This window comes from Alosa pseudoharengus, unplaced genomic scaffold, assembly GCF_046254945.1.
Source record: "Alosa pseudoharengus isolate Yale_2024_CS ecotype anadromous, Long Island Sound unplaced genomic scaffold, YU_APseudo_1.1 YU_APseudo_1.1_scf_20, whole genome shotgun sequence".
Classification (NCBI taxonomy): Eukaryota; Metazoa; Chordata; class Actinopteri; order Clupeiformes; family Clupeidae; genus Alosa; species Alosa pseudoharengus.
The window spans coordinates 14,591,189-14,614,256 of record NW_027468664.1 but is presented as its reverse complement, the minus strand read 5'-3'; the positions used below and the strand labels follow the sequence as shown (position 1 = coordinate 14,614,256).

The 23,068-nt window shown below is 42.4% G+C and overlaps 2 protein-coding genes across 3 annotated transcripts; one reads left to right on the top strand and one right to left on the bottom strand.

Moving 5' to 3' along the window:
* The first annotated feature begins 521 nt into the window (after positions 1 to 521).
* epyc (epiphycan) lies at positions 522 to 13,439 on the top strand. Its single transcript, XM_076297532.1, has 10 exons — positions 522 to 707; positions 7,049 to 7,114; positions 7,397 to 7,475; positions 8,385 to 8,810; positions 9,202 to 9,321; positions 9,913 to 10,017; positions 11,942 to 12,100; positions 12,353 to 12,555; positions 12,922 to 13,017; positions 13,256 to 13,439. Exons 1-10 carry the CDS (start codon positions 522 to 524, stop codon positions 13,424 to 13,426), a joined length of 1,611 nt encoding a protein of 536 aa, XP_076153647.1. The 3' UTR covers positions 13,427 to 13,439.
* A 6-nt stretch (positions 13,440 to 13,445) lies between these two features.
* LOC143136130 (uncharacterized) lies at positions 13,446 to 22,960 on the bottom strand. Of its 2 annotated transcripts, XM_076296647.1 has the most exons (5): positions 22,882 to 22,960; positions 22,540 to 22,682; positions 22,292 to 22,385; positions 22,104 to 22,191; positions 13,446 to 16,674 (listed from the first exon to the last, which is right to left on the bottom strand). In XM_076296647.1, exons 2-5 carry the CDS (start codon positions 22,649 to 22,651, stop codon positions 15,907 to 15,909), a joined length of 1,062 nt encoding a protein of 353 aa, XP_076152762.1. In that variant the 5' UTR covers positions 22,652 to 22,682; positions 22,882 to 22,960; the 3' UTR covers positions 13,446 to 15,906. The 2 variants fall into 2 exon arrangements, with proteins under 2 accessions (XP_076152762.1, XP_076152761.1); XM_076296646.1 differs by lacking the exon at positions 22,882 to 22,960 and having other exon boundaries at positions 13,447 to 16,674; positions 22,540 to 22,867.
* Between the last annotated feature and the right edge of the window lie 108 nt (positions 22,961 to 23,068).

Sequence of the window (23,068 nt, the reverse complement as noted above, 5' to 3'; positions counted from 1 at the left end):
CGATAACGACATGAAGAACGATATCGTTGGGGATCACTTTCAAAGCGATTTTCAGAACGATAAAAAGCTAATAGCCAATCAGAATCCATTGAATTTTAACGTCACATTCATTAACACAAGGAGAGACTTTGTTTATCGTTGTTCAGTGTGAACGCTTTTATCGTTATGGTTATAGTTATCGTTATCGTTCTTGCTGTGAATAGGCCTTAACTCTGTATTCCCCCCCCTCTCTCTCTCTCACTGTTATTTCTATCTCTTTGTACCTCCTCATTTTTATCTCCCTATCTCTCTCTCTCTCTCTTTCTCTTTAATCTTACCTTTCTCCCTCTTCAATCTCTTTCATTCTCTATCTCTCGACCTCTTCCTCTCCTTTTTTATCTCCCTTTCATTACATCTCTCTCTCCAACTCTCTCCATCTGACTTTCTACTTCCATCTTTCTGCATCTCCTTTTCTGTCAATGTCTTCCATCTCTCTCTCCAATTCTCTATATCTCTCTCTCTCTCTCTCCATAAGGTGGATGATGATCATGCTGGCTAGGCTCGTGGTGGGACTCCTGGTCCTGAAGGTGGCCGCAGCCTCTCCCACCAGACACGCCCGCCAAGTGGAACTGGATACGTACGACAGCAACAACTATGATGTGGATATCAATCTGGAGAACCAGGACGTCTACGACTATTATGATGGAGTCACCATTGATGAGCCTCAGGTGAGAGAGAGAGAGAGAGAGGGGAAAGGGAAAGAGAGAGAGAGAGAGAGAGAGAGAGAGAGAGAGAGAGAGAGAGAGAGAGAGAGAGAGAGAGAGAGAGAGAGAGAGGGGAAAGAGTTCAGAAGTTTTTTACCAACTTTGGCCTCCAAGAGCTTCTCTTGCGTAACATTGCATAATATTTGGGGTAACAAAAACAGATCTATTTCAACTGGTAGTTTTCAGCCGACGTAACCATGGATCCTATGTTTCCCCCAGTGCTGGTCAGACAGCATACTATTTATTCATAGATATCTAAGATTTGCAAGTTTAAATGCTAGGTTGTGCTCTAGCCTGTGGTTTCATTGTAGGCCTACTTGACTAAAAGGGGCCATGATGCAGGAAATATTTTTTTCTTGTTAGTTTTGAGATCAAATATGTTGATGTGACTACGGGACATGCCAGACTTTTCAAATTTGACGTCTCCCTTCCCTGCCTCTGATGGCCATAGGACGTGGTCATAGAGCACAGGAAAATCAGAAAAATGCTCTCATTTATTATGTTCCCTCTGCCAATCCAGTCTCAATCCAGCAATACACCTGGAAGATGCCTAAAGATGTTGTTCAATCCGAGTGAAGACATACACGTGTAAAGTTTTATATCAAAATAAAAGCTCAGCTGCAAAATGTAGCCTATTTTCCCATGGGGTTTTCAGAGCATGCCAGAACATCATAAGAAAAAAAAATTAGCCAAGGGTTTTGCAGACTAAAGTATCTCAGGGAATGTTATAAAATAATTGAAAACTGTATTGCATTGAGCCTTTAAAACATGGCTTTGGCACTTGGTACGAAGCTACATTAGTTGAGATTGAATCAGGTTGCTTGCATAGTTATTAGCCAGTAAGTGTTGCAGCAAAGCCAATCCCTACTGTTCCATCAGATATCATAGTTTTCATTATGTCTTCCCAAACCAGTTAATTGCATGTACACCTGTCTATATTCTAATAATGAACAGATAACTCACTGTCCCCCTACAGCCGAGCATCTAGGTAGGCCTGTTGCCTTGGTTACCATCTCTGTCGTGTTCTAGAACAGGTGGTTCTTGTTAGGCCCTGTGAATCAGCTCTCCTTCATATAAAGAAGTTACATAACACTGTGTGTGCAGAACTCAATGGTAGGCCTACTGGCAGGCATGACACTTTCATCACAGGCTGGGGAATTGGAGGCAGTACGTGTGCTAGACTTTAATGTATGGCATACTGGCTGTTATGATACCATACATAAAGACAAGATATAAAAAGATAGGAGAAAACTGGATTGTAGAACATTATAGTAAACTGTGATTAATGTGTATATGTATGTATATGGAAATTAGCAGGCTATTTAGAAATGTAGATACCCTTTTAATCTGCCTCTAGCACGGCAGATGCTTTAAGGTTTTAAAAGCCCCACTCCTCCTGTAACTTGGGAGACTGCTACTTCATGAAACCAGATTATCTGCATTACCCATCTGCCAAATTGTGTTTTGTGTAACAATATGTGTATTTATTCTAATGCATTTAACTTTGTACAACTCTACTTCTGCTATATAGCTCCAATTGGTAAATCGGTTGCTGGCAGACTTTGACAGACTTTGTCTCTGCCCCCCCCAACACACACACACACACACACACACACAGTAAGATTGTGTGCCAAGCTCAGCCTTGTTGGCGGTTCTGTCTGCAATTTCCATCTGCCACCTTTGGAATGCGCTGCATGACAGCTGATACCTACGACTAATTAGAATCTGGAATTAGAAATGACACTCCGATGGAACTGCTGCATTTTGTATCTTTGAAGCCCAAAACATTTTCATTGAACAACTTATCCAATGAGACACAGATCCAGCCTAAATCATGTGTTCATTATATCGTGACAGATTTGCTGCAGGGTAACTATTCCCTCTGACATATGCTCTGCATTAATTATTGACTAATTGCTTTATAGACTGATAGAGGCAGACAGAAAGTTAGTTTTAGAGAGAGAGAGAAACAGAGAAAGAGAGAGCAAGAAAGCAAGAGAATACTTCAGTAATGAACAAGTGAGTGAGTGAATGAGCAAGCAAATGAATGAATGAATGGATGGATGGATGGATGGATTGATGGATGGATGGATGAATGGATGACTGAATTAAATTGGAGGAGAAAGTCTCTCCAAAGGAAACAGTACCCATTCCACTGAATGCACTCCGGCAATGATGTGACTTGTCTGCAATTTAGATTTTGGATCAGGAACACTGAGGCAGTATTTTTCAACCAAAGGAAATGGTTCAGATTATACCTCTTTTGCAACCAGAACCTGGGCCAGAAATATGCTAGGCTGGCACGGTCCCGGCCAGCAGGATTGGATTTACAAAATGGATCAGAACAGAACGCCAACCGAACTTAAGTGGATCCTGATGTGGGTGCTTTTCTCCCCCCAGACAATCCGGCAATTTAGCACGCAGTCAAGTGTTCGCTTCAGTTCCCAACTGGAGAATTTTACCTACAAGGAACTCCCTTTTCCACCTCAATCAGTCCATGCAGTGTTATAGGTACATCACCATGTCGTGACAACAGCACAAGCACTTTAGGAGCACATTAGTCTGGCCTGTGGCTTTGGTAGTGTAGAGAGCCTGTGTAAATGTGTCTAATTTGAAACATAAACTTCAGCAACTACCTGGTGCACTGGGGCCAGTCCCAGAGAGGGAGCCACAAAGGAGGGAGGCAAAAACTGAGCTGGACTCATCTCATCTGGATTAGATCACCTCACTGGAGCAAAGGCTGTCTCTGATTGCCTGTTATTATGGTGTGTTTGAACCTGTGGACAGAAAGGCAGGATAAGGAAGACAGAGAGGTGGGACAAGGTGTGTGTGTGTGTGTGAGAGAGAGAGAGAGAGAGAGAGAGAGAGGGTGTGTGTGTGTGTATGAGTCTGTGTGTGTGTATGAGTCTGTGTGTGTGTGTGAGAGAGAGAGAGAGAGACTGTATGTGTGTGTGTATGAGTCTCTCTGTGTGTGTGTGTGGTGTTGGAGTGCAGATTAAGGGATATTTCATGAAAAGGGGCACCTGTGATGAGTGGTGTGCTTCAGAAAGTCCTGTCCTCTCATACTTTTCTTATGTGTGCTCTCTCCCCCCCCCCCCTCTCTCTCTCTCTCTCTCTCTCCCTTTCTCCCCATTTAACCCTGTGTACCGTCATAGCAGTAATCAGGACTTTGTCACACCCGTGCTTAGGGACTCCCTACACCAGTGAGACTGGGAGTAAAATCAGGTGACTTGACTCAGTGTGCAGGGGAATGCTCAGTGAGTAGTGCACATTCATGAGCCATGAGGAGTTTATGGAAACAGGATCTCATCACTGCACCATTCACTGGTCCCTCTCCCTCTATTCCTTATAACGTTAACCTTAGAGAATTTTTCCACTGAAGAGAGAGAGAGAAAAAAAAGAAAGCGAGAGCTGGTATTCGTTTGACCTCTGACCCGTGGTGTGAACTCTGACCCTTATGATTGACGGTTGTTTCAGGAGTCGGGCGTGTCTGTGAGGTCTCGGAGAAGTGCCATGGGCTCATTCAGCCACCCAAGCAGATTTACTGACATGTCATTACATGGAGATACACACACACACGCACACACACACACGCACACACTCACCTACACACACACACACACACTCACCTACACACACGCACATGCACACACACATAAACACAACCACAGAGCATCTAGACTGCGCACACACTTCACTTACTTTCAGTGTTTATGCTCTTTTTAAAAAAGTGTCTAGTCAATAGATGAACCCACTCCTGAGCCCATTCCTTCAGCAGCCCAGTCTTAATTAGTATAGATCAGACTCTATGCACTGCAGAAGGACAAACAAAGGAAGTATTTCCACAGGGGGGAAGGCTAAGTGTTGTGATTGTGAGTGTGGGCTTTAGGGCTAATAGGCAGCTGGTGTGTTAAGACAGCTTCTGGCACCTCTGCACTGAGTATGTGAAATGTGCTGGGTAGGCACTTTTTCTCTGTCTCGATTGCACAGAGACGCAGTGGAAAGATAAATTGTGTGTGTGTGTGTGTGTGTCTCTCTCTGTGTGTGTGTGTGTGTATGTGTGTGTGATAGAAAGAGTGTAGAGTCTGAGAGCCCGGGCAGATGATCCAGACTCCATATTTCAAAATCTGAATATAAATCTCATTGCATTTGTATGTGTGTGTGTGTGTGTGTGTGTGTGTGTGTGTGTGTGTGTGTGTCTGTCATTTTTAGCTGCCTGACAGGGGTGGTGTTTGCTTTCTGAGGGTAGCGGTTTGGGGGGAAAGGAGGGGTAAGGAGAGGGGGAGCAGGGGAGGTGGATTTTGGGGGAAGAGAGTGAATGGGGGGGGGGGGGGGTTGGAAGGTGGGGGTCTCCTGTTGCAGGCACAACACTACTCAAAGGCCCTCCTTGTAGTCTCACAAACTCTCTTTACTTTCAGATTTTTCTAGTTAATGCGTTTAACTTTTAACATTCAACTCCGGTATATGAAAGTTTCCTCTTAGCTTTTCCATTTCTTTCCCATAGACCACATTTATGACATTTAATCACTTGTTTTATAACTGGAGGCTTACAGAGCTGAATTACTTGATTAATGATTTGTCTCTTCATGGGCACTGGTAGTCAGGTAAGTCTCAAGTCTTGAAGCACAAAGACTATGGTCGGAATATAGGAAGAGTGGAAATATGGATTTCAGCTACCATGTGTGTCGTGGTTCCACAAGGACCATTTGCATCTAGGAGATAGAATGAGCTTTATGAGAGCTGCAGGAGTGTCTGCTCTCACCTGGGCTCTGTGTGAGTCTTTAGCGCCCCATTGTGGTCAAATGGGGAAGTGCAGGGCAGTGGCGAGTGCTATGTAGAAAGCAACGCACAGATGTGAGATCTCAGCCATGTGTCTCCTTATCAAAGGGTGCACTTTCATGTATGCACTGTGGGTCTGTTGTGTTTAACACATTTAATCAGCCTCTCAGTTGTAGGTTAGTTTGAGGAGTTGCTTTTGGTGGGGTTACTTTAATGCCTATTTTATCAGTAGACACAGCCACAGACACATATATACTTTTTTGATCCCGTGAGGGAAATTTTGTCTCTGCATTTAACCCAATCGGTGAATTAGTGAAACACAAACAGCACACAGTGAACACACAGTGAGGTGAAGCACACACTAATCCCGGCGCAGTGAGCTGCCTGCTACGACGGCCGCGCTCAGGGAGCAGTGAGGGGTTAGGTGCCTTGCTCAAGGGCACTTCAGCCGCGGCCCACTGGTCGGGGCTCGAACCGGCAACCCTCCGGTTACAAATCCAGAGTGCTAACCAGTGGGCCATGGCTGCCCCAAATGTGGCTTAAAGGTTACCATAGGTCCAAAGAAAAAGATAATTTATTAACTGTAAATTACCTGCAAATCATTGCACTGTTTCGGATGTAGTAAAGCTCATTATACATTTCACCTTCTATGCATTTAATTGGGCAACCCTCTTAACAATGGGCTTTAGAGTGAAGCAGTATCATTAGATCCTGATGACACTATAGTGGTGGGTTCATTAAGGACTTATGGGAAAGCTGCCTAAGCAGAAATGGAAAGGTCATTGCACAAAGGAGCACAAAGGAGCATGCATTGCTTGTGTTGTAATGTTATAAACAACAGTAAACTATAGACTATAGAAACTCAAGGTGAGAGTCAGGTTAACCTCAATCAGCAGAGAAAACCAATGATATCAGTTCCCCAGTGATTCCCATGCCTGATTCAATAGTCCTGAACTGCATACAAGAAAGCAGTAATATTCCACATACCTGCACTCTTACAACAACTGTGTTGAAAACAACAGTTTGTGTTTTTACTTTTTTATTCCTTGCACAATATGTGTTGAAAATAACAGAACTTTTGTTGTTTTTTAACACATCTCTGTGTCCAGATGGGGACAACACATTCGTTTTAAGAGTGTGGCTTACAGTAATGTCCCTGTAGATGCTCCCTGTCCCTTAAGAGACAGCACACAGATAAGAGGAGCTTGGACCTTGTTGTGTAAGGAGTCGTGCCCTGTGGGGACGCCAAAAGAGTGTCTTTTGGGTTTATACTTAGAGCATTAGCTGTACACAACTCATGGTATTGCTGATAGTGAGTAGTATTATGCATATAATCTACAGCACAGGCAAAGGTGTAAATACATTTCTCATGTCAACGTGCGCCTCCCGTCGAATGAGAGAGAGAGCAGACAGATTTTGAGCTCCTCTCGCGAGCCCTCACTTCTCACACTCACAGAAGAGGGGGGGGGGGGGGGTCAATTGATATGGCTCTGATTTTCTGGCGTTCCCTGGCATCTGGTCCGCAGATAGAGATCGGCACGCTGGCCCCGCCCGAGGAGAGCGCCGTGGGAGAGGAGGAGGAGGAGACGGAGGCAGAAGAGTTGGAGGAGGTCGACGAGGCCGAGGCCGAGGAGGGAGAGGAGGTGGAGGAGGTGGATGCGGAGGAGGCCGAGGCCGAGGAAGGAGAGGAGGTAGATGCGGAGGAGGCGGAGGCTGAGGAGGTGGATGCGGAGCAGGTCGATGCGGAGGAGGTGGAGGAGGTGGATGCGGAAGCAGGGCAGGTGGATGGAGAGGAGGAGTATACGGGGGAGGAGTATACGGAGGAGCTGTATCCAGAGGTGGTGGAGGAGGAGTATGTCTCGGCCGAGGTGGAGATCCCCATCAAGCCCCAGCTCATCCCTGCAGGAGGCTCTGGGGGTTCCGGCCAGCTCATGGGCCCCGACTCGCAGGGAGGTCTGTAGCAAAGCGGGCCGTAAGACAACACCACCACCAACATCAACACAACCTCCCCCCCTGCCTGTCTATCTATCTCTCTCCTCTCATCTCTTTCATCTCCCTCCCTTTTATATCTACCTACTCTGTCTATCTATCTATCTCTCCTTCTCTCTGTCCCTCACTCTCTCTCTCCCCCCCTCTATCTGTATCTATCTCTCCCCTCTCCCTCCCTTTCATCTCCCTCCCTTTTATATCTACCTACTCTGTCTATCTATCTATCTCTCCTTTTCTCTGTCCCTCACTCTCTCTCTTCCTCACTCTCTCTCTTCCCCCCTCTATCTGTATCTATCTCTCCCCTCTCCCTCCCTTTCATCTCCCTCCCTTTTATATCTACCTACTCTGTCTGTCTGTCTGTCTGTCTGTCTATCTATCTATCTATCTATCTATCTATCTATCTATCTATCTATCTATCTATCTCACCTTCTCTCTGTTTCTCACTCTCTCTCCCTCACTATCTCTCTTTCTCCACACACACACACACACACACACACACACACACACACACACACACACCCACACAGACACACACACACACACACTGCATTCCTGCAGTGCTTCACAGGAATACAGAAAGTAGGGCCACCACCCCTGATTGGTTTTCTCTTGCCACACGGCTGTCATTCCATTTAACTCCCCACCAGTGGTTAAATGTGTGTTATCACCCTTTAACACTCACTCACTCATAACGTCACCATCCACTCCAATCCACAGTCACCTCTCTTACTCACTCACTCATTCATTCATTCATTCATTCATTCACTCACTCACTCTCTCTGTCTGTCTGTCTGTGTCTCTCTTTTGTCTCGAATCATTGCCCATCTTTGGTCTCTAATCTGTCCTTTAACACCTAATCTTGTCTCTAACAAGAGGAGGAGCTGCGCCTGACGCCCATTGACATTCTTCAAATCTCTGGGGACTTGGGAGAGTCGGGAGAGGCATCGGGGGCATCGGGGGCATCGGGGGCATCCGGGGCATCCGGGGACGCTGGGGGCTCCGGCGCTTCTGGAGATTTTGGTTCCGGCGTGTTCAGTGGGGCTTCGGGCGACTTTGGCTCCGGGGGTTCCGGGGCTTCCTCTGGCGAGGAGCCGTCCGAGGCGTCCGGTGAGATTGAGTACTCCGGAATCTCTGGTGAATTTAGCGGGGAAGCCTCTGGAACCTCCGGGGACTTTGGCACCGAAGCTTCGGGGACTTCCGGCGACCTGGGCTCCGCAGGTTCTGGAGTCTCTGGTGACCTCGGTTCCGGAGCCTCTGGTTCTGGGTCAGGTTCAGGGATAGTGTTGGTCCCTGATGGAGGTCAGTACCAGTGATTCTAGTGGGTAGTCTTTCTTTTGAGTCTAGAGGGTATCTGTCCAGTATTCAGCCTCTATAGACTTGATTCCTTTTCACTCAGTAGTGGTCTCAGTAGTGCACTTTTGGGGACTTTACGATTAAAAGGGTCTCTACTTTGGTACAAAATAGTCTATGCTTATGGCCTAGCCTACATGCTCAAAGCTTTTTGATTCCATTTAACTGTTCAGACTGAGTTAAATGTGTGTGATTTTATTTCTTTGCTTATTTTTTTTTTGTTTTTTTTTTGCATTGATCATTGCCTTCCATCCATCACATCCATGTCATCCACCCCACCATCCTTTGCTGGGACTCTAATGTCTCTCTCACTGCACTGCCTTGCCTTGTCTCTAACAAGAGGAGGAGCTCCCCCTGGTTCCGGACCTCCCCGAGGAGGCCTCAGGGGCTTCCGCGGAGGAGTCGGGGGAGCCCGAGTCTGGGGAGGAGGAGGTTATAGTAGTCCCTACAATAGTGGAAGGTCAGTACCCCCATGCCCCCCTGTATGCTTTTGCTTTAAAATAATAATAATAATAATAATAATAATAATAATAATAATAATAATAAGGCAACCATATCAACACAATGTTATTTCATTGATTATTGATCGATGTTGTTTGATCTTTTGGATGTTTGATGAGTGTAGCCTAGGGTATATTGGTTTGACGATTGGGAAAAGCTGTTTTCATGATCTAGTGTTATGCTAAGAGATGAACCAGGGTGGGGAGGTGTCCAGTCCTTATAATAGGCTGTTGTACAAATACAATTTACTCATGGTTAACAGTTAGGTCAAGTCCTATGGCCATCTCTGTGCTCTGCTTGGTTATATGTATATGACACGATACATTGTCATTAGCCATCATACTTCCCCTCCACTTCATTTAACTGCATTTGATTGGTTAAATGTGTGTTCATCAGTCTATATAAGTACTCATCATCATCATGTGTTAACTCATCATCAAGCTTTCCTTTGTCAGCCATCACTCATTTGCCCCACTCATGTCCACCCTTCGTGTTTTCCCCGTGATGTGTCTATCTGTCTTTTAACACCTAATATGTGTGTGTAAACAAGAGGACGAGCTGCTCCCGACAGTCCCTACCACCCCGGAGGAGGTCGCAGGGGGTGTTGTGGGCTCTGGAGAGTCAGGCTTACCTGACATTGACATTGACATTGACAGTACGGAAGGTCAGTACCACCTATACTTTTCCCACCCACCCACTGCTGTGCTGTTTCACGGCTGACTGCTCGGTCCAGACATATATTGTGTCAGCCAGCAGCAATGCTGTCGGCAACAGGTTAACTTAACAGACTGTGTAAGACTCAATTGGAACCCTCTATCATTAGATTGACATAACTATGTATGTCATAAGTTCTGTACAATTTGAAATATACCATAGCTTAATGTTACAAATCAAGGTAGTTAATATCCATTGATATACAGTACAGTATTACAATATCAAAGTCTTGTGAGAGAGGTTTCCAGTAAGGTGTTTGTTATCTAAGGATACAATCATACTACGTACCCCATATTGATGATGACAATGTCAACCTATCACCAATTAAGAGAAAAATAGCATGACACTTACAGAATAATATTACCTGTTTGGAATGAGTTAAATGTGTTTCCATGATTGTTATCACCCGTCACTCTTTGGCCTGGGGCTCAATTTGCCTCCTTATATGTGCAGACAGAAAAGAGAAAAGTAAGTAGACACTGTTATACTTAATCACAGATTCAAGCTACAATGCTACTCTCTAATGAATGTACAGGCAGTCCCCAGGTTATGAACCACCTTGCACTCATAAATTACATCAAAAACATTGTGTCATACAATGTTTTATAATATGAATGCATGTACACTATGCACTACCACACAACTGTGACAGTCATGAAAGCATTACACACTTCAGTGGTGAATTGACTCGTGGAGCGTATAACCCCGTCTGCTATTTTAAAGGTATAGTGGAGGGTAAGTGTGATGTATTAAGAGAAAGGCAATATAGAATTCATAATTACTTGTACTTATTTTATACAGTATGTATGTATACTTATCTGTAATTACCTTAGAACAAGTCCTGAGTCCTTTATATCTACATAGGGAGAGGGTCCCTTTCCATAGATTCCACCATGTTTCTACTACAGACCAGAGCAGGCAAACTAAAACATGACTTCTAGAGAGATCTTTTTACTGTACTTATGCCACTGTAACTTATGTCTCCCACATACTTGGAAACTGAGTGGTATTCAGCTGGTTTCTTCCTCATGCTCAATTCTGTGTGCCATAATTTCCCAACTATTAGCCGCAGTTTGTACATTGTTAGGGGCAGCCGTGGCCTACTGGTTAGGGCTTCGGGCTTGTAACTGAAGTGTTGCCGGTTCGAGATAAATGCAGAGACCAAATTTCCCCCACGGGATCAAAAGAGTATATACAGTACTTACACATACTTATACTTGATTTTGCAACATTTCTTCAGCTTCAGTGGTTAATACACAGGGGCAGTTAATTTGGTATTAATATGGTTTTGTTTTTTTAACTTGCATAAAACACTGTCCTGCGGTTTATACACAATGTGGTTAATACACAGGAAATTACTCTAAGTGAAGTATGCACCTGTTCCAACTTATAATTTAACTTAAAGACAGACTTAATAAGCAATCTCTTTCGTAACCTGGGCACTGCCTGTTATTACAGATATCGACATAGACACATCCATAACCAAACGATACAGCATATCCACATTTTGGGTACTAAATACAAATATGTTCATGTAACATCAACTCCTTACCTCCATGCAACCCCCATGTCATCATGTTTGTGTTCATGTGTCTTCTGGTGTCTCACATCCATTTCATGTGTGGCACGTCGTTACCACCAGTGACTCTGCAAAACACTGTTTCAGCATCATTAATATACGTGTCTAAAACTTCATACCCGACTGTGTGTGTATGAAACCATGTTTGTCTGCTTACTATCTCTCACATGACATTCCTCCCACAAAACACACATACACATTTTTATCATGAGACTTTTTGTTGTTTGATTCTTTCATTGTTGCATCTTAATGTTTTCCTTATTTATTCTGCATCATGAACCAACAGGTATGTCAACCTGCATGCTGTGTACCTGCTTGGGCGGGTCTGTCTACTGTGACGATGTGAAGTTGCAGAGTGTACCACCCCTGCCCAAAGATACCACTCACTTCTATGCCCGCTACAACAAGATCACAAAGATCAACAAGTCCGACTTTGCTAACATGAGTATGTGTCCCATTTTAAAAGAAAAAAACAAATGCTGAAATGAATTATCACATAACTGAATAATCACAGTGCATACCAACACATCTGTGCTGAGGAAAATATTCCTTTATCTATTGGAATGTGAAAATATAGCTGACGTAATTTGCATAGTCTCTTATTTATCTGTTATGGAACAATTAGCACAACGTAGCATGTAAATCATTATGCCGGGTGTCTCACAGTAGGCTACTTTTGCTCACCTCTTGTGTCCAGACAAGCTGAAGAGAATCGATCTTACGAGTAACGAGATTGGCCGGGTGGACGATGACGCCTTCTTCGGGCTGCCTGCTCTGCAGGAGCTGGTGGTGAGAGAGAACAGGCTGGTCCATCTGCCCGCCCTGCCAGCCTCCATGACCCTCATTGATGCCAGTATCAACAAACTGGGTAGCACGGGCATTCAGAAAGAGGCTTTCAAGGTAACTGAGGAACTGAGGGAGTATGTGTGTGTGTGTGTGTGTGTGAGTGAGTGAGATATATATATACAGAGAGAGAGAGAGAGAGAGAGACTATACAATAAAAACATTTCACAGCAGTAGACTTTACAACTGTGACCCATCAAAAGAACTAGGTGTTCATGAATTCATGGCATCAGAAGTACATGAATAGATATTGACAGAAAAGTATGCTAGATTATACATTTTAAGTAACTTTAAAGCATTTACATAATACTAAATGTTTTCATTGTTGATGTCACACATGGCGGTATATGACATACCATATTTCAATTCAGGGATCCTCAACACCCTTGTACTGAGTAGTGCCCCTTGTTATTTTCTCACCAGGATATGGCAGGTCTTCTGTACCTGTACTTGACGGATAACAACATTGACTATATTCCTGTACCGCTGCCGGACAGTCTACGCTCATTGCACCTACAGGTACCTGTACTCCTGCCTCAATACTGCCACCTGGTGCCCTTAGCAAGAATTGCTATCATGCCAACCCAGATGTTAAAACTCCATGGCCCATGGCTGAACTCTGCACATGAGTTTGTTTATTAATTGAGGAGTGTACATTACATTTGTACCACTCTATTTTGAATATTGTTGCAATGTGTAGTTTGAAGTTTAATACGTTTTTTGAGGTTGTCTTCATTTTTTACAAATTTTTCCTCAGAACAACAACATCCAAATGTTGCACGAAGACACATTCTGCAACGTGAAAGACTTACACTATATCCGGTACGCTCTGGAGGACGTGCGCCTGGATGGAAACCCCCTCAACCTCAGCAGAACCCCGCATGCCTATGTGTGTCTGCCTCGCATTCCTATTGGTGCTCTTATTTAAATTCACACACACACACAAACACACACACACACACACAAATTTGCACATGCGTTAAGACCTCTGTGTGCACACCCAACTTTATTTCCTCACTAAAGGCTCATGCAAACTTACAAATGAATAGATGCCTTTTACTGACTTGTGCAAACACAAACACACAAACACACATGCGCGCGGACACACGCGCGCACACACACACACACACACACACTTGCACACAGTAAGACACTTGAACACACAAAATTGCATACTCAGTAGATTATATTTGAATTGGTAATGATGCAAACTTTTCCTCCAACTACCTGCCTGTTTCCATATGGATATCCTACCAAAAGACATTAATGCAAGACACACTCACACACGCTACGACCAGAAGTCACTGGTCACTGGAAAACAGACTATAAGAGTTCGCTTTTTTTTTAAAAATCACTGGGGAAATGTGACAAAGCCTTCTTAGGTGTCTATGCCACCCAATCACAAGCACAGACACACTCACACACACACACAGAGATGCACAAATATACATGCACACACACACAGAGATGCACACATATACATGCACACACACACAGCAGAGGAAGTTTTATCTTGAATTTCTCAGATCTCAGATGAAAAAACATGGGAAGAAACACAAAATCATGAACCTCTGAAGATAAACTATGAATCAGTTTTATTGATCAATCAATCAATCAATCAATCAAAAATATTTTGTTTATTTTATTTTTATTCCTGTTCAGGACTGGCTAAGATGACCAGTGATGACATTGTTCAAATGTGTTTGTTTTGTAAAAAAAAAAGTGATAATATTAATGTGCAGTTAATTCTAACACACTTCCTGAAAAATGTTCATTTTACTAGCCTAAAATCATTCAAGCTGGAGCTTACGGATTCGTTGAAAGGACAATTTGATTATCTAATGCAATAAAAAATAAGCATTCTAACACAATAATTTGTTGTAAAGTCTGTACTGTAATATAAAAATATATATATTCTTTAAATAGCTTTTTTACATGAATTGCAATATTTGGTATATTACATTTCAAAGTGTTGTTTTAAAACATGCACAATAGCCTTCACATAAATATTTCATGGCTTCTGTGTGACTGAGGGGGTTTGTGGGAATGGTTTGGGGGTGAATCATAGTCTGCTATTGTGTACTTTGTATGGAAATACCACAATTGAATAAAGTTGTTTTGGTGACCTCTCCAAAACAGGGATGGCTCAACGTTTTTATTATAAATGAGCTTAAGTTAAGAGGAAGACCAGAGCTGATGAACTAGAACTTAAGTACAACATGTCAATGCCATGTTTATAAACATTGCTAACTGCTTAAAGATGCCCTGCCACACAAAATGTTTTTACTTGTATTTTTTTAAATATGTTAGGTCCATATGTGTTTGTGCTATGTTGTGAATGTGAAAATGAAGAGCTACCTCCTCTGTCAGCTCTAGCCACTGAAAATAAATAAGCGGAGAAATCGGGCTAATTGCAAAAGCTCTTCAGTTTGACGTGGAATTGATTAAGCTCATTACTATTCATGAGCTCGCCCAGTTGAGACCATGCCACAGAATTCGTCTAGCTCTGTGTATGTAAGGATGGCTGAATGTCAACGGGCTTTTGCGCTATGCACGAATAGAACTTCACCTATGCATTTTGCCCAAGAACTCAAAATTGAGTTGAGGATCAAATGGCTTCAGTTTGGAACAATGCAACAGGGTTGCTGTTGAAGCCTGAAGCAGTAGGCTACCATCGCAGCAGTCTACGACCAGTACCCAGTCCTTAAGTAAAACATTATTGTCAACTCAAGGAAGTGCTATGTTATACAGGTTTAATGCACTAGCTAGCCTAGCAGGTTTTATGCCTGTTTGGACAAGGCTAGCACTTGCTAGCCAAGCTAAGTTCATGCCATGAAGCTAAAATTAGTTGATAACAGCTACCATTGCGGAAGTCTACCACCAGTGCCCAGTCCGTAAGTAAAAAGTTATTGTCAACTCAAGGAAGTGTTATGTTATACAGGTTTAATGCACTCGCTAGCCTAGCAGGTTTTATGTCCATTTGGACAATGCTAGCACTTGCCAAAAAGTTCATGCCAAATTAGTTGATAACAGCTGTCATGTTATGGACGAAACCAACTAGCTGTTAGCCAATCAGAGTCAAGCAACTTAGCTCGTTGAATATTAATGAGAACTGGTGCAAATCGAGCTTAGTCTTCCTGCAGGCTTTCTATACCACGCTAGAATGGCTTGAATAAGGGGAACCAAGGCATGTTTTCCACAAAAAATGTTACAGAATCCATGGCAGAACTTCAGACATTACCACAAAGTAATGAAATATGTGTGACAGGGCACCTTAAGAAAACTGTTAAATGAGCTAAGAACTTGAGAGTAACAATCACTCCACCCTATAGTACCTTTAGCCTAGCTTGGTTTTAGAGTTTTTAAATATTAGAATTAGAAAAAGAAAAAAGACTTAGATTTAGAGAATCAGAATTTCTCTATGAGTTTCTCAAACAAGTCCAGGAACTTCTGCCTCCTGTCGAGACATTCTGGATCAAGGGTCACTTGCCTGATCCCATCTGACGTGTTTGTTCTACCATTCATTGCAACAGTTGTATAGTCCCTGCTGCTGACCACATTATTGAGGCCAGTAGCTAGCCTGTCACTCTCCAGTCTTGCCCTCTCCTTCTCCAGCACGGCTCTCTCCCGATCCACCGCTGCCCTGTCTCTCTCCGCGGACGCCCTTTCTCTCTCGAGGGCGGCCCGATCTCGGTCCAGGGCGGCGAGCTCTCTCTGTAGGCCGGCGCGCTCGCGCTCCAGCACCATCCTCTCACGCTCCAGCACCTCACGCTCCTTCTCCATCAGCGCGCGGTCGCTGTCCAGCTGCGCCCTCTCCTGCTCGATATCCCGCCTGTCGCTCTCCATCTCCTGCTGCATCGCATCCCCCGCAGTGCCTTCCGGTGTCCATAGGATGTCGTTGTCGTTCACCAAGAACTCGATCTCGTTTTTTCGCGGCAGCAACGTCACCACTGCCGCTGGCTGCGTTGCCACAGGCTCCATCCTGACGGTGCTGACGTACCGTCTACGGCAGGGCTTGATGGGTTTGAAATCTGAGTCGCGGCTGGCCGCAATGGACGCAATGGACACCTCTGGGGCGCTGTTGTCCAACCGCCCCTCCATGGCATCGTCCATCACTGAAAACCAGCGCCAGGTGCTGGGGATGACCGTGACACCGGGCGGCGGGTTCTTTAGGTCCTGCACATGAACAAACTCAAGGGTGTAAAAACATTCTGCTCCTGCATATGGACACTGAACAGTGTCGGGCCATAACTGAAAGTCATTGTGCTCCTTGAGTGCAAATGATCTAGCACTGCTCATGGTTTAGTGAGATACACTCACATAATATATGCCTTACATGCGGACATGGCTTTGCATGATATGGACACAGGTGTGTGCATTGGTTTAAACTGTAATTGTTTTGTTGTTGTGGACACATCTTTCAGCAGAAATAAACAATTATCATCACCAGGCAGTAAACATAAGCCACTAATGAAAATGTGCATCTATACTCCTAAGTCACTTTGTATAAAAGCTTCTGCTAAAGAAAGAAATAACATAAACCGATTTTGCTTTCTCTTGACCCTGAGCTAGTGCTTGAGAACGTCTATGCACAGTAAATGTACAGACACACACATAGGCGAATGTCTACAGAAGTATACCTAAAGTTACTCTATGTTTTTTTTCTTAAATCTTCTGATTGACTAATGTCACCTGTAAACTTCTTGTTGTGACTGATAAAATAGCTTCTAAGTATGATTCAGGAAATTCAGATTTCCTACTAAATTGCCTAGTACTAAATAAGTATAAGTATATGTATATTATATATACTCTTTTGATCCCGTGAGGGAAATTTAGTCTCTGCATTTATCCCAATCCGTGAATTAGTGAAACACACTCGGCACACAGTGAGGTGAAGCACACACTAATCCCGGCGCAGTGAGCTGCCTGCAACAACAGCGGCGCTCGGGGAGCAGTGAGGGGTTAGGTGCCTTGCTCAAGGGCACTTCAGCCGTGCCTACTGGTCGGGGTTCGAACCGGCAACCCTCCGGTTACAAGGCCGAAGCACTAACCAGTAGGCCACGGCTGCCCCTTAATAATAGACAATAATATAATTTGAATACTTGAATCTATTCACCTGAGTTGGCCTCTCTGCAGGATTCTTAGCAGTCTCCGCTAACAAGGTATTGTGGACTTCTTAAGATATCATCGTTTCCAGAGCATCAAGATGGCAAGTGCATGTAATAGGACAAGGCCAAAATGGTATATCATTTTGAAGGAGGGGAAACATTAATGTCCTTTCTTATGTAAACTTTAAGCTTAGTCATTTAATTACGGTTATTGTTATGGTTATAACACTTCTTAATAGTAACAATATTCAGAACAATAAGGCGTAATTGGCTTAACGAACTTGCAGAACTTGTAGTCGTCTACTAAACATACAGCGGGGAAAAAATATATATTGAACACGTCAAAAATTTTTTCAGTAAGTATACTTCCAGTGAAGCTATTTGCATGAAGATTTTCACCAGACATTAGTATTAACTTAGGTAATCCACACATATAAAAAAATCCAAACATTAATGTTCATAAGTAGAGTTATGAGTAAAAAAGTGGAATGCCACAGGAAAAAAGTATTGAACACGCCTACTGAAATTTCTTAAATACTTTGTGGAAAACCCTTTATTTGTAATGAGAGCTTCAAGGCATTTCCTCTATGACGAAACTAATCAGTCGCAATATTCAGGAGTGATTTTGGCCCATTCTTTTAAACAGATAGTCTTTTAATATTGAAGATTCCAGGGGTCCCTCTTGTAAATCCTGATCTTTAGGCAACTTCCAAAACTGTTCAATTGGATTTAAGTCCTGAATTTCCTTTCTCTGAAACCAATTGAGAGTTTCCTTTGCTGAATGCTTTGGATCATTGTCCTGCTGGAAGGTCTAGCCATGTCTCATCCTCATTGTTCTGGTGGATGGCAAGATTCTCCCAGAAAAAATGGCTCCATTCATCATTTCTTCAACTGTATAAAGTCTGCCAGTACCATGAGATGAAAAACAGCCCCACACCGTGATGCCTCCATCTCCAAACTTCACTGTTGGTATGGTATTTTTAGGGTGATGCACAGTGCCATTTCTCCTCCAAATATGGTGTGTAGTATGACATCCAAAGAGTTAAATTTTGCTCTCACCTGACCAGAATACTTTCTCTTAGTATTTCATAGGCTTGTCCAAATGTTGTGTAGCAAACTTTCAATGAGCTTCGACATGTTTTTCTTCAGTAATAGAGTCATGTGGGGTGAGCGTGCATAGAGGCCATGGCGGTGGAGTGCATTACCTATGATTTTCTCTGTAACAATTGAACCTGCTGCTTCCAAGTCTTTCTGGAGTGGTCCTTGGCTCTTAGGCTACACTTCTGACTATCCTTCTGACTTCCTAGTCAGAAATCTTGTGAGGAGATCCTGTGCATGGCCGATTGATGATGCAGTGATGTTCCTTCCACTTGCAGATAATGGCTCCAATACTGCTTACTGGATGATTCTGAAGTTTTGAAATGCATCTGTAACCAGTTCCATTGATATGTTTTGCAACAATAATGTTGCAAAGGTCTTGGAAGAGCTCTTTGCTTTTACCTATCATGACATGTTTCTTGTGTGACAACTTGGTAACGAAAAACCTTTTTATAGCTCATCAATATGTACTAACTTACATTAATTTGCACAGATAGGAGGGATAATTACTCTCTAACTATGTATAGATTCCAGCTCATTCCTTGCCATTCCTTGCCTTTGTGTACTGTTTTTTCTTAGTGTGTTCAATACTTTTTCCCTGTGCCATTCCACTTTTTTACTCATAACTCTACTTTAATGTTTGGATTTTTTAATATGTCTGGATTACCTAAGTTAATACTAATGTCTGTACAAAATTGTATGCGAATAGCCTCTCTGGAAGTATACTTACTGAAGAAAATGTTGACATGTTTAATACTTATTTTCTCCGCTGTACATTCCAGGGTGTCACTTTGCTAAAATCCGTTTTTTTTTATATCATACTGTAGCTATGCAGATGACACACAAATTTACTTAGCTCTGTCGCCAAATGACTATGGTCCCCTAGAATCTCTACAAACTTGTTGAAATCAACAACTGTTCTTCAGCTGAACAAAACTGAAGTAGGCTAATTATATTTGGTAAAAAGGAGGAGAGACTTAGGAGTTGCCACTCTCCTTGACACAAAAGGGTTGAAAGCAAGGGATACTGTTAAAAAAAATTGTGTATTAATTGACAGTGATCTAAATTTCAACAGCCACATGAAAGCAATAACTAAATCAGCTTTTTACCACGGTGTGGCTGATGATGTCAAAACATGATTTAGAAAAACTCATTCATGCATTTATCTCCAGCAGGGTTGATAATGGCAATGAGCTTTTCACAGGCCTTCCTAAAAAGACTATCAAACAGCTTCAGGTGATACAAAATGCAGCAGCTATAGGGTTCTCACAAAAACTAAAAGCACTGACAAACATTACTCCAATTCTTAAGTCTTCTTGTAAGTCACAGAATTGACTTTAAAGCACTACTGCTTGTTTATAAATCAGTAAATGGAGGAGCACCTAAGTACCTGACATGCTTCAGCAGTAGGCCTACAACCAGGACGATTGAAACGGGGGACGAATGAAACATTTTCGTTTTCTTTGAGTGCAACGACGATAGACAGGCATCATTTGGACAAAACATAGATCATAACCTCCGTTGCTCAGCCAATTGCGTTCCTGTTATGTCCTTTTATCACAGAGTTTTAAAAACGAATTTTGATTGTCAAAGTAAACTTCATTAGCGGTTTAATTTTTTTGATTATTAAAGAGTGTTTTTCATCTAAAGGTTCGACTTCATGCTTATTCAGTAGATCATTTAGTGCTCTCCCCAATCCCAGACTTTCACATTGCATGTTTGTTTGCAATGGATGCAAAACACCCTATAATGCTAATGTCTATGGCGGGACGATTGAAGCACCTTTTTAATTTGTCCCGACCAGGCAGTAAACCCTATTTATTCTAAGCCAATGCACACATATTTGTGTTTATACTATATTTTATTCAGGTGAGACATGGAAAAGCAGTTTTAGAAAGATACAAATATATTTGGGGCTATCAGGTAGGGGGTCAAGTTTTGCCATGTTAACCTATGGAGATTGATGGCCTGTGGGGTCATGAAGGGAACTTATTTGGATGTGCGGAGGCTTTAACTACCTAAAAACAGAGTGAAATAACATGTTGTACTATAGAAACATTATATAATTCTAAACATGCATTATTCATTAATGGCATAGTGCATGGTTTCCATAACCACGAGATACACGCTTCACCATAACAGCAATGAGTTGTTAACAGACATTCACCAAGACAAGCCCAGCAGCAATCTATCTAAAATAACACATATTTGAAGTACCATTCATGTTCTCAAATATTAAAGTTGTGGGAAGTTTACATAGCTTAAGCTGTATGTTTCTTTCGTCCCCCTCATGCTGTTTCATTTGTCCCGGCCAGGAGGGACGAATGAAACAAAACGCAAGTTCGACTTCTCCTTAAATAACTCTTGAACGGTTTTGTTCAGAGCTGAAAATGCAACTGTATTTGACAGAGGACAGATGTAGGTTGCTAGTGACAAAATATTAGCTTTCAGTGTTTTACGATGTCTTTGTAAATTATGTTTAATTGTGTTTCATTCATCCCGGTTCTCCCCTACTTCTACCCACACCTTCTCAACCTCTCAGGTGTCAGGATAAATAGATAGATAGATACTTTATTGATCCCCAATGGGAAATTCAAGGTCTCAGTAGCATACAGGATAAAAACCTGTTAGTAAAACCTGCTGTTAGAACTAAACATGGTGAAGCAGCTTTTAGCTGCTATGTGGTTCAGCTCTGGAACCAACTTTCGGAAGAAATCAAAAAGGCCCCAACTGTAGCCAGTTTTAAATCCAGACTGTTCTCAGATGCCTTCTGCTAACTGCCCTGAGTTAAAAATTCTGAATCTGCCTTTAAATTATTCTACCTTGTGTCTTTTATTTTGTCTTTTTAATTATTCTTTATTTTTAAATGATTTTACCTTGTGCCGTGTGTTTTATGTTTTATTATGATCTTTACCTTTTAAACTATTCTTTGACTTGACCTTCTATGCTTTTATTTACTATTACTGTTTGCTTTTGTTTATGTAAAGCACATTGAATGACCTCTGTGTATGAAATGCGCTATATAAATAAACTTGACTTGACTCTATCTTCCTACACCCCATATAATCCATAAAAGTGCCCCCTTAAAGTCAGAAACATTTAGATGCCGGATTGACAGGAGTCGGAGGACAGTCTTTTTTTTTTTTTTGTAATTGCATTAGGTAGGCTAACGCATATAATATGATGGAGGCCAAGATTTCTCAAGAGGAATTCCCTTACAAAAAAAACTTTCTGCAGTTATGACACAACTGCAGTTATACCGCACACTTTCTGAAGACAATGCCGTTTCATGCCCAAAACATTGCATTTCTGCAGTGAAGTGCAGTACAATGTAGTTGCAATGGACATTTTTGTTTTTTACTAAAATGGACATTTAATGAAGGTTACATTCTTCCACACCTTGTATTTATTTTGAAGGTTATCCCATTTCTTCTTTGCTTGGACAGAGGACAGCTTTCTGTGAAGACCCATCTCCTTTAAAATTGCCCTGTGAGGACAAAAATAATGAGATTTCATTAGGTTGTATAAGTTTACTATATAATTTTACTAACGTTACTTAGCTGTTAAACTAGCCTACAATAAGTTACCTCCAAGCCAGTTTTGCTGAATGCTTCTGCCCAGTGAAAAGTTTTTTGTTAGATACTCTTAACTTTATGAACTGGCGTGTTTCTCCATCAGACACTGAAACAATTCACAGGGGGAAAGGAATACAATTGTAAATGTATTCTGAATGAAGTTATTATCTAGGACACTTTGAAAGTCATGCGACTGTGTCTGCGACCTATCTAACAAGGTTACAAGGATGACTGAACATGCCTACGACAAAAATCCTTACTTTTGTAAGTTAATTCGGAACCCAGTACAAGGCTTGATGTCACCGGTGATGTGGGCTCGTTATCTGTTGGCTTAGGTGTTGATGGTGCTGAATATAATGCGTGATCCTCCATTCCGACGATTCACAACTCCACCACAATAAGGCTGCAAGGTGTAGACTTGTGATTTAGTCTAGCCTTTCGGTAGGAAAAGGCTACAGGCAACACATCGATGAGCAACGCCTTTTAAAGTACTAACTAGATAAAAAGCTTCACAAGCCAATGCTACGAGGCGTAAGGTCATATCGTGATATGGAGACTAATCAATTAGAAATAAAATACTGACATCTGCTTAATGGCTGTACCTGTTACAGTTATTTTGGTAACGTCCTTTTCCCAGCCTAGGCTACCAGCAAAATTGTCACATTACTGCCACCTTCTGTGCTGGAATGCGGAGAGCATCGAACTGTGTTTTGGCAGCCCTCATCACCATCACCATGATGTGACGTAGGCTACACTGAGTTTATTTAATAAAAACTAACTGGTTGAAAG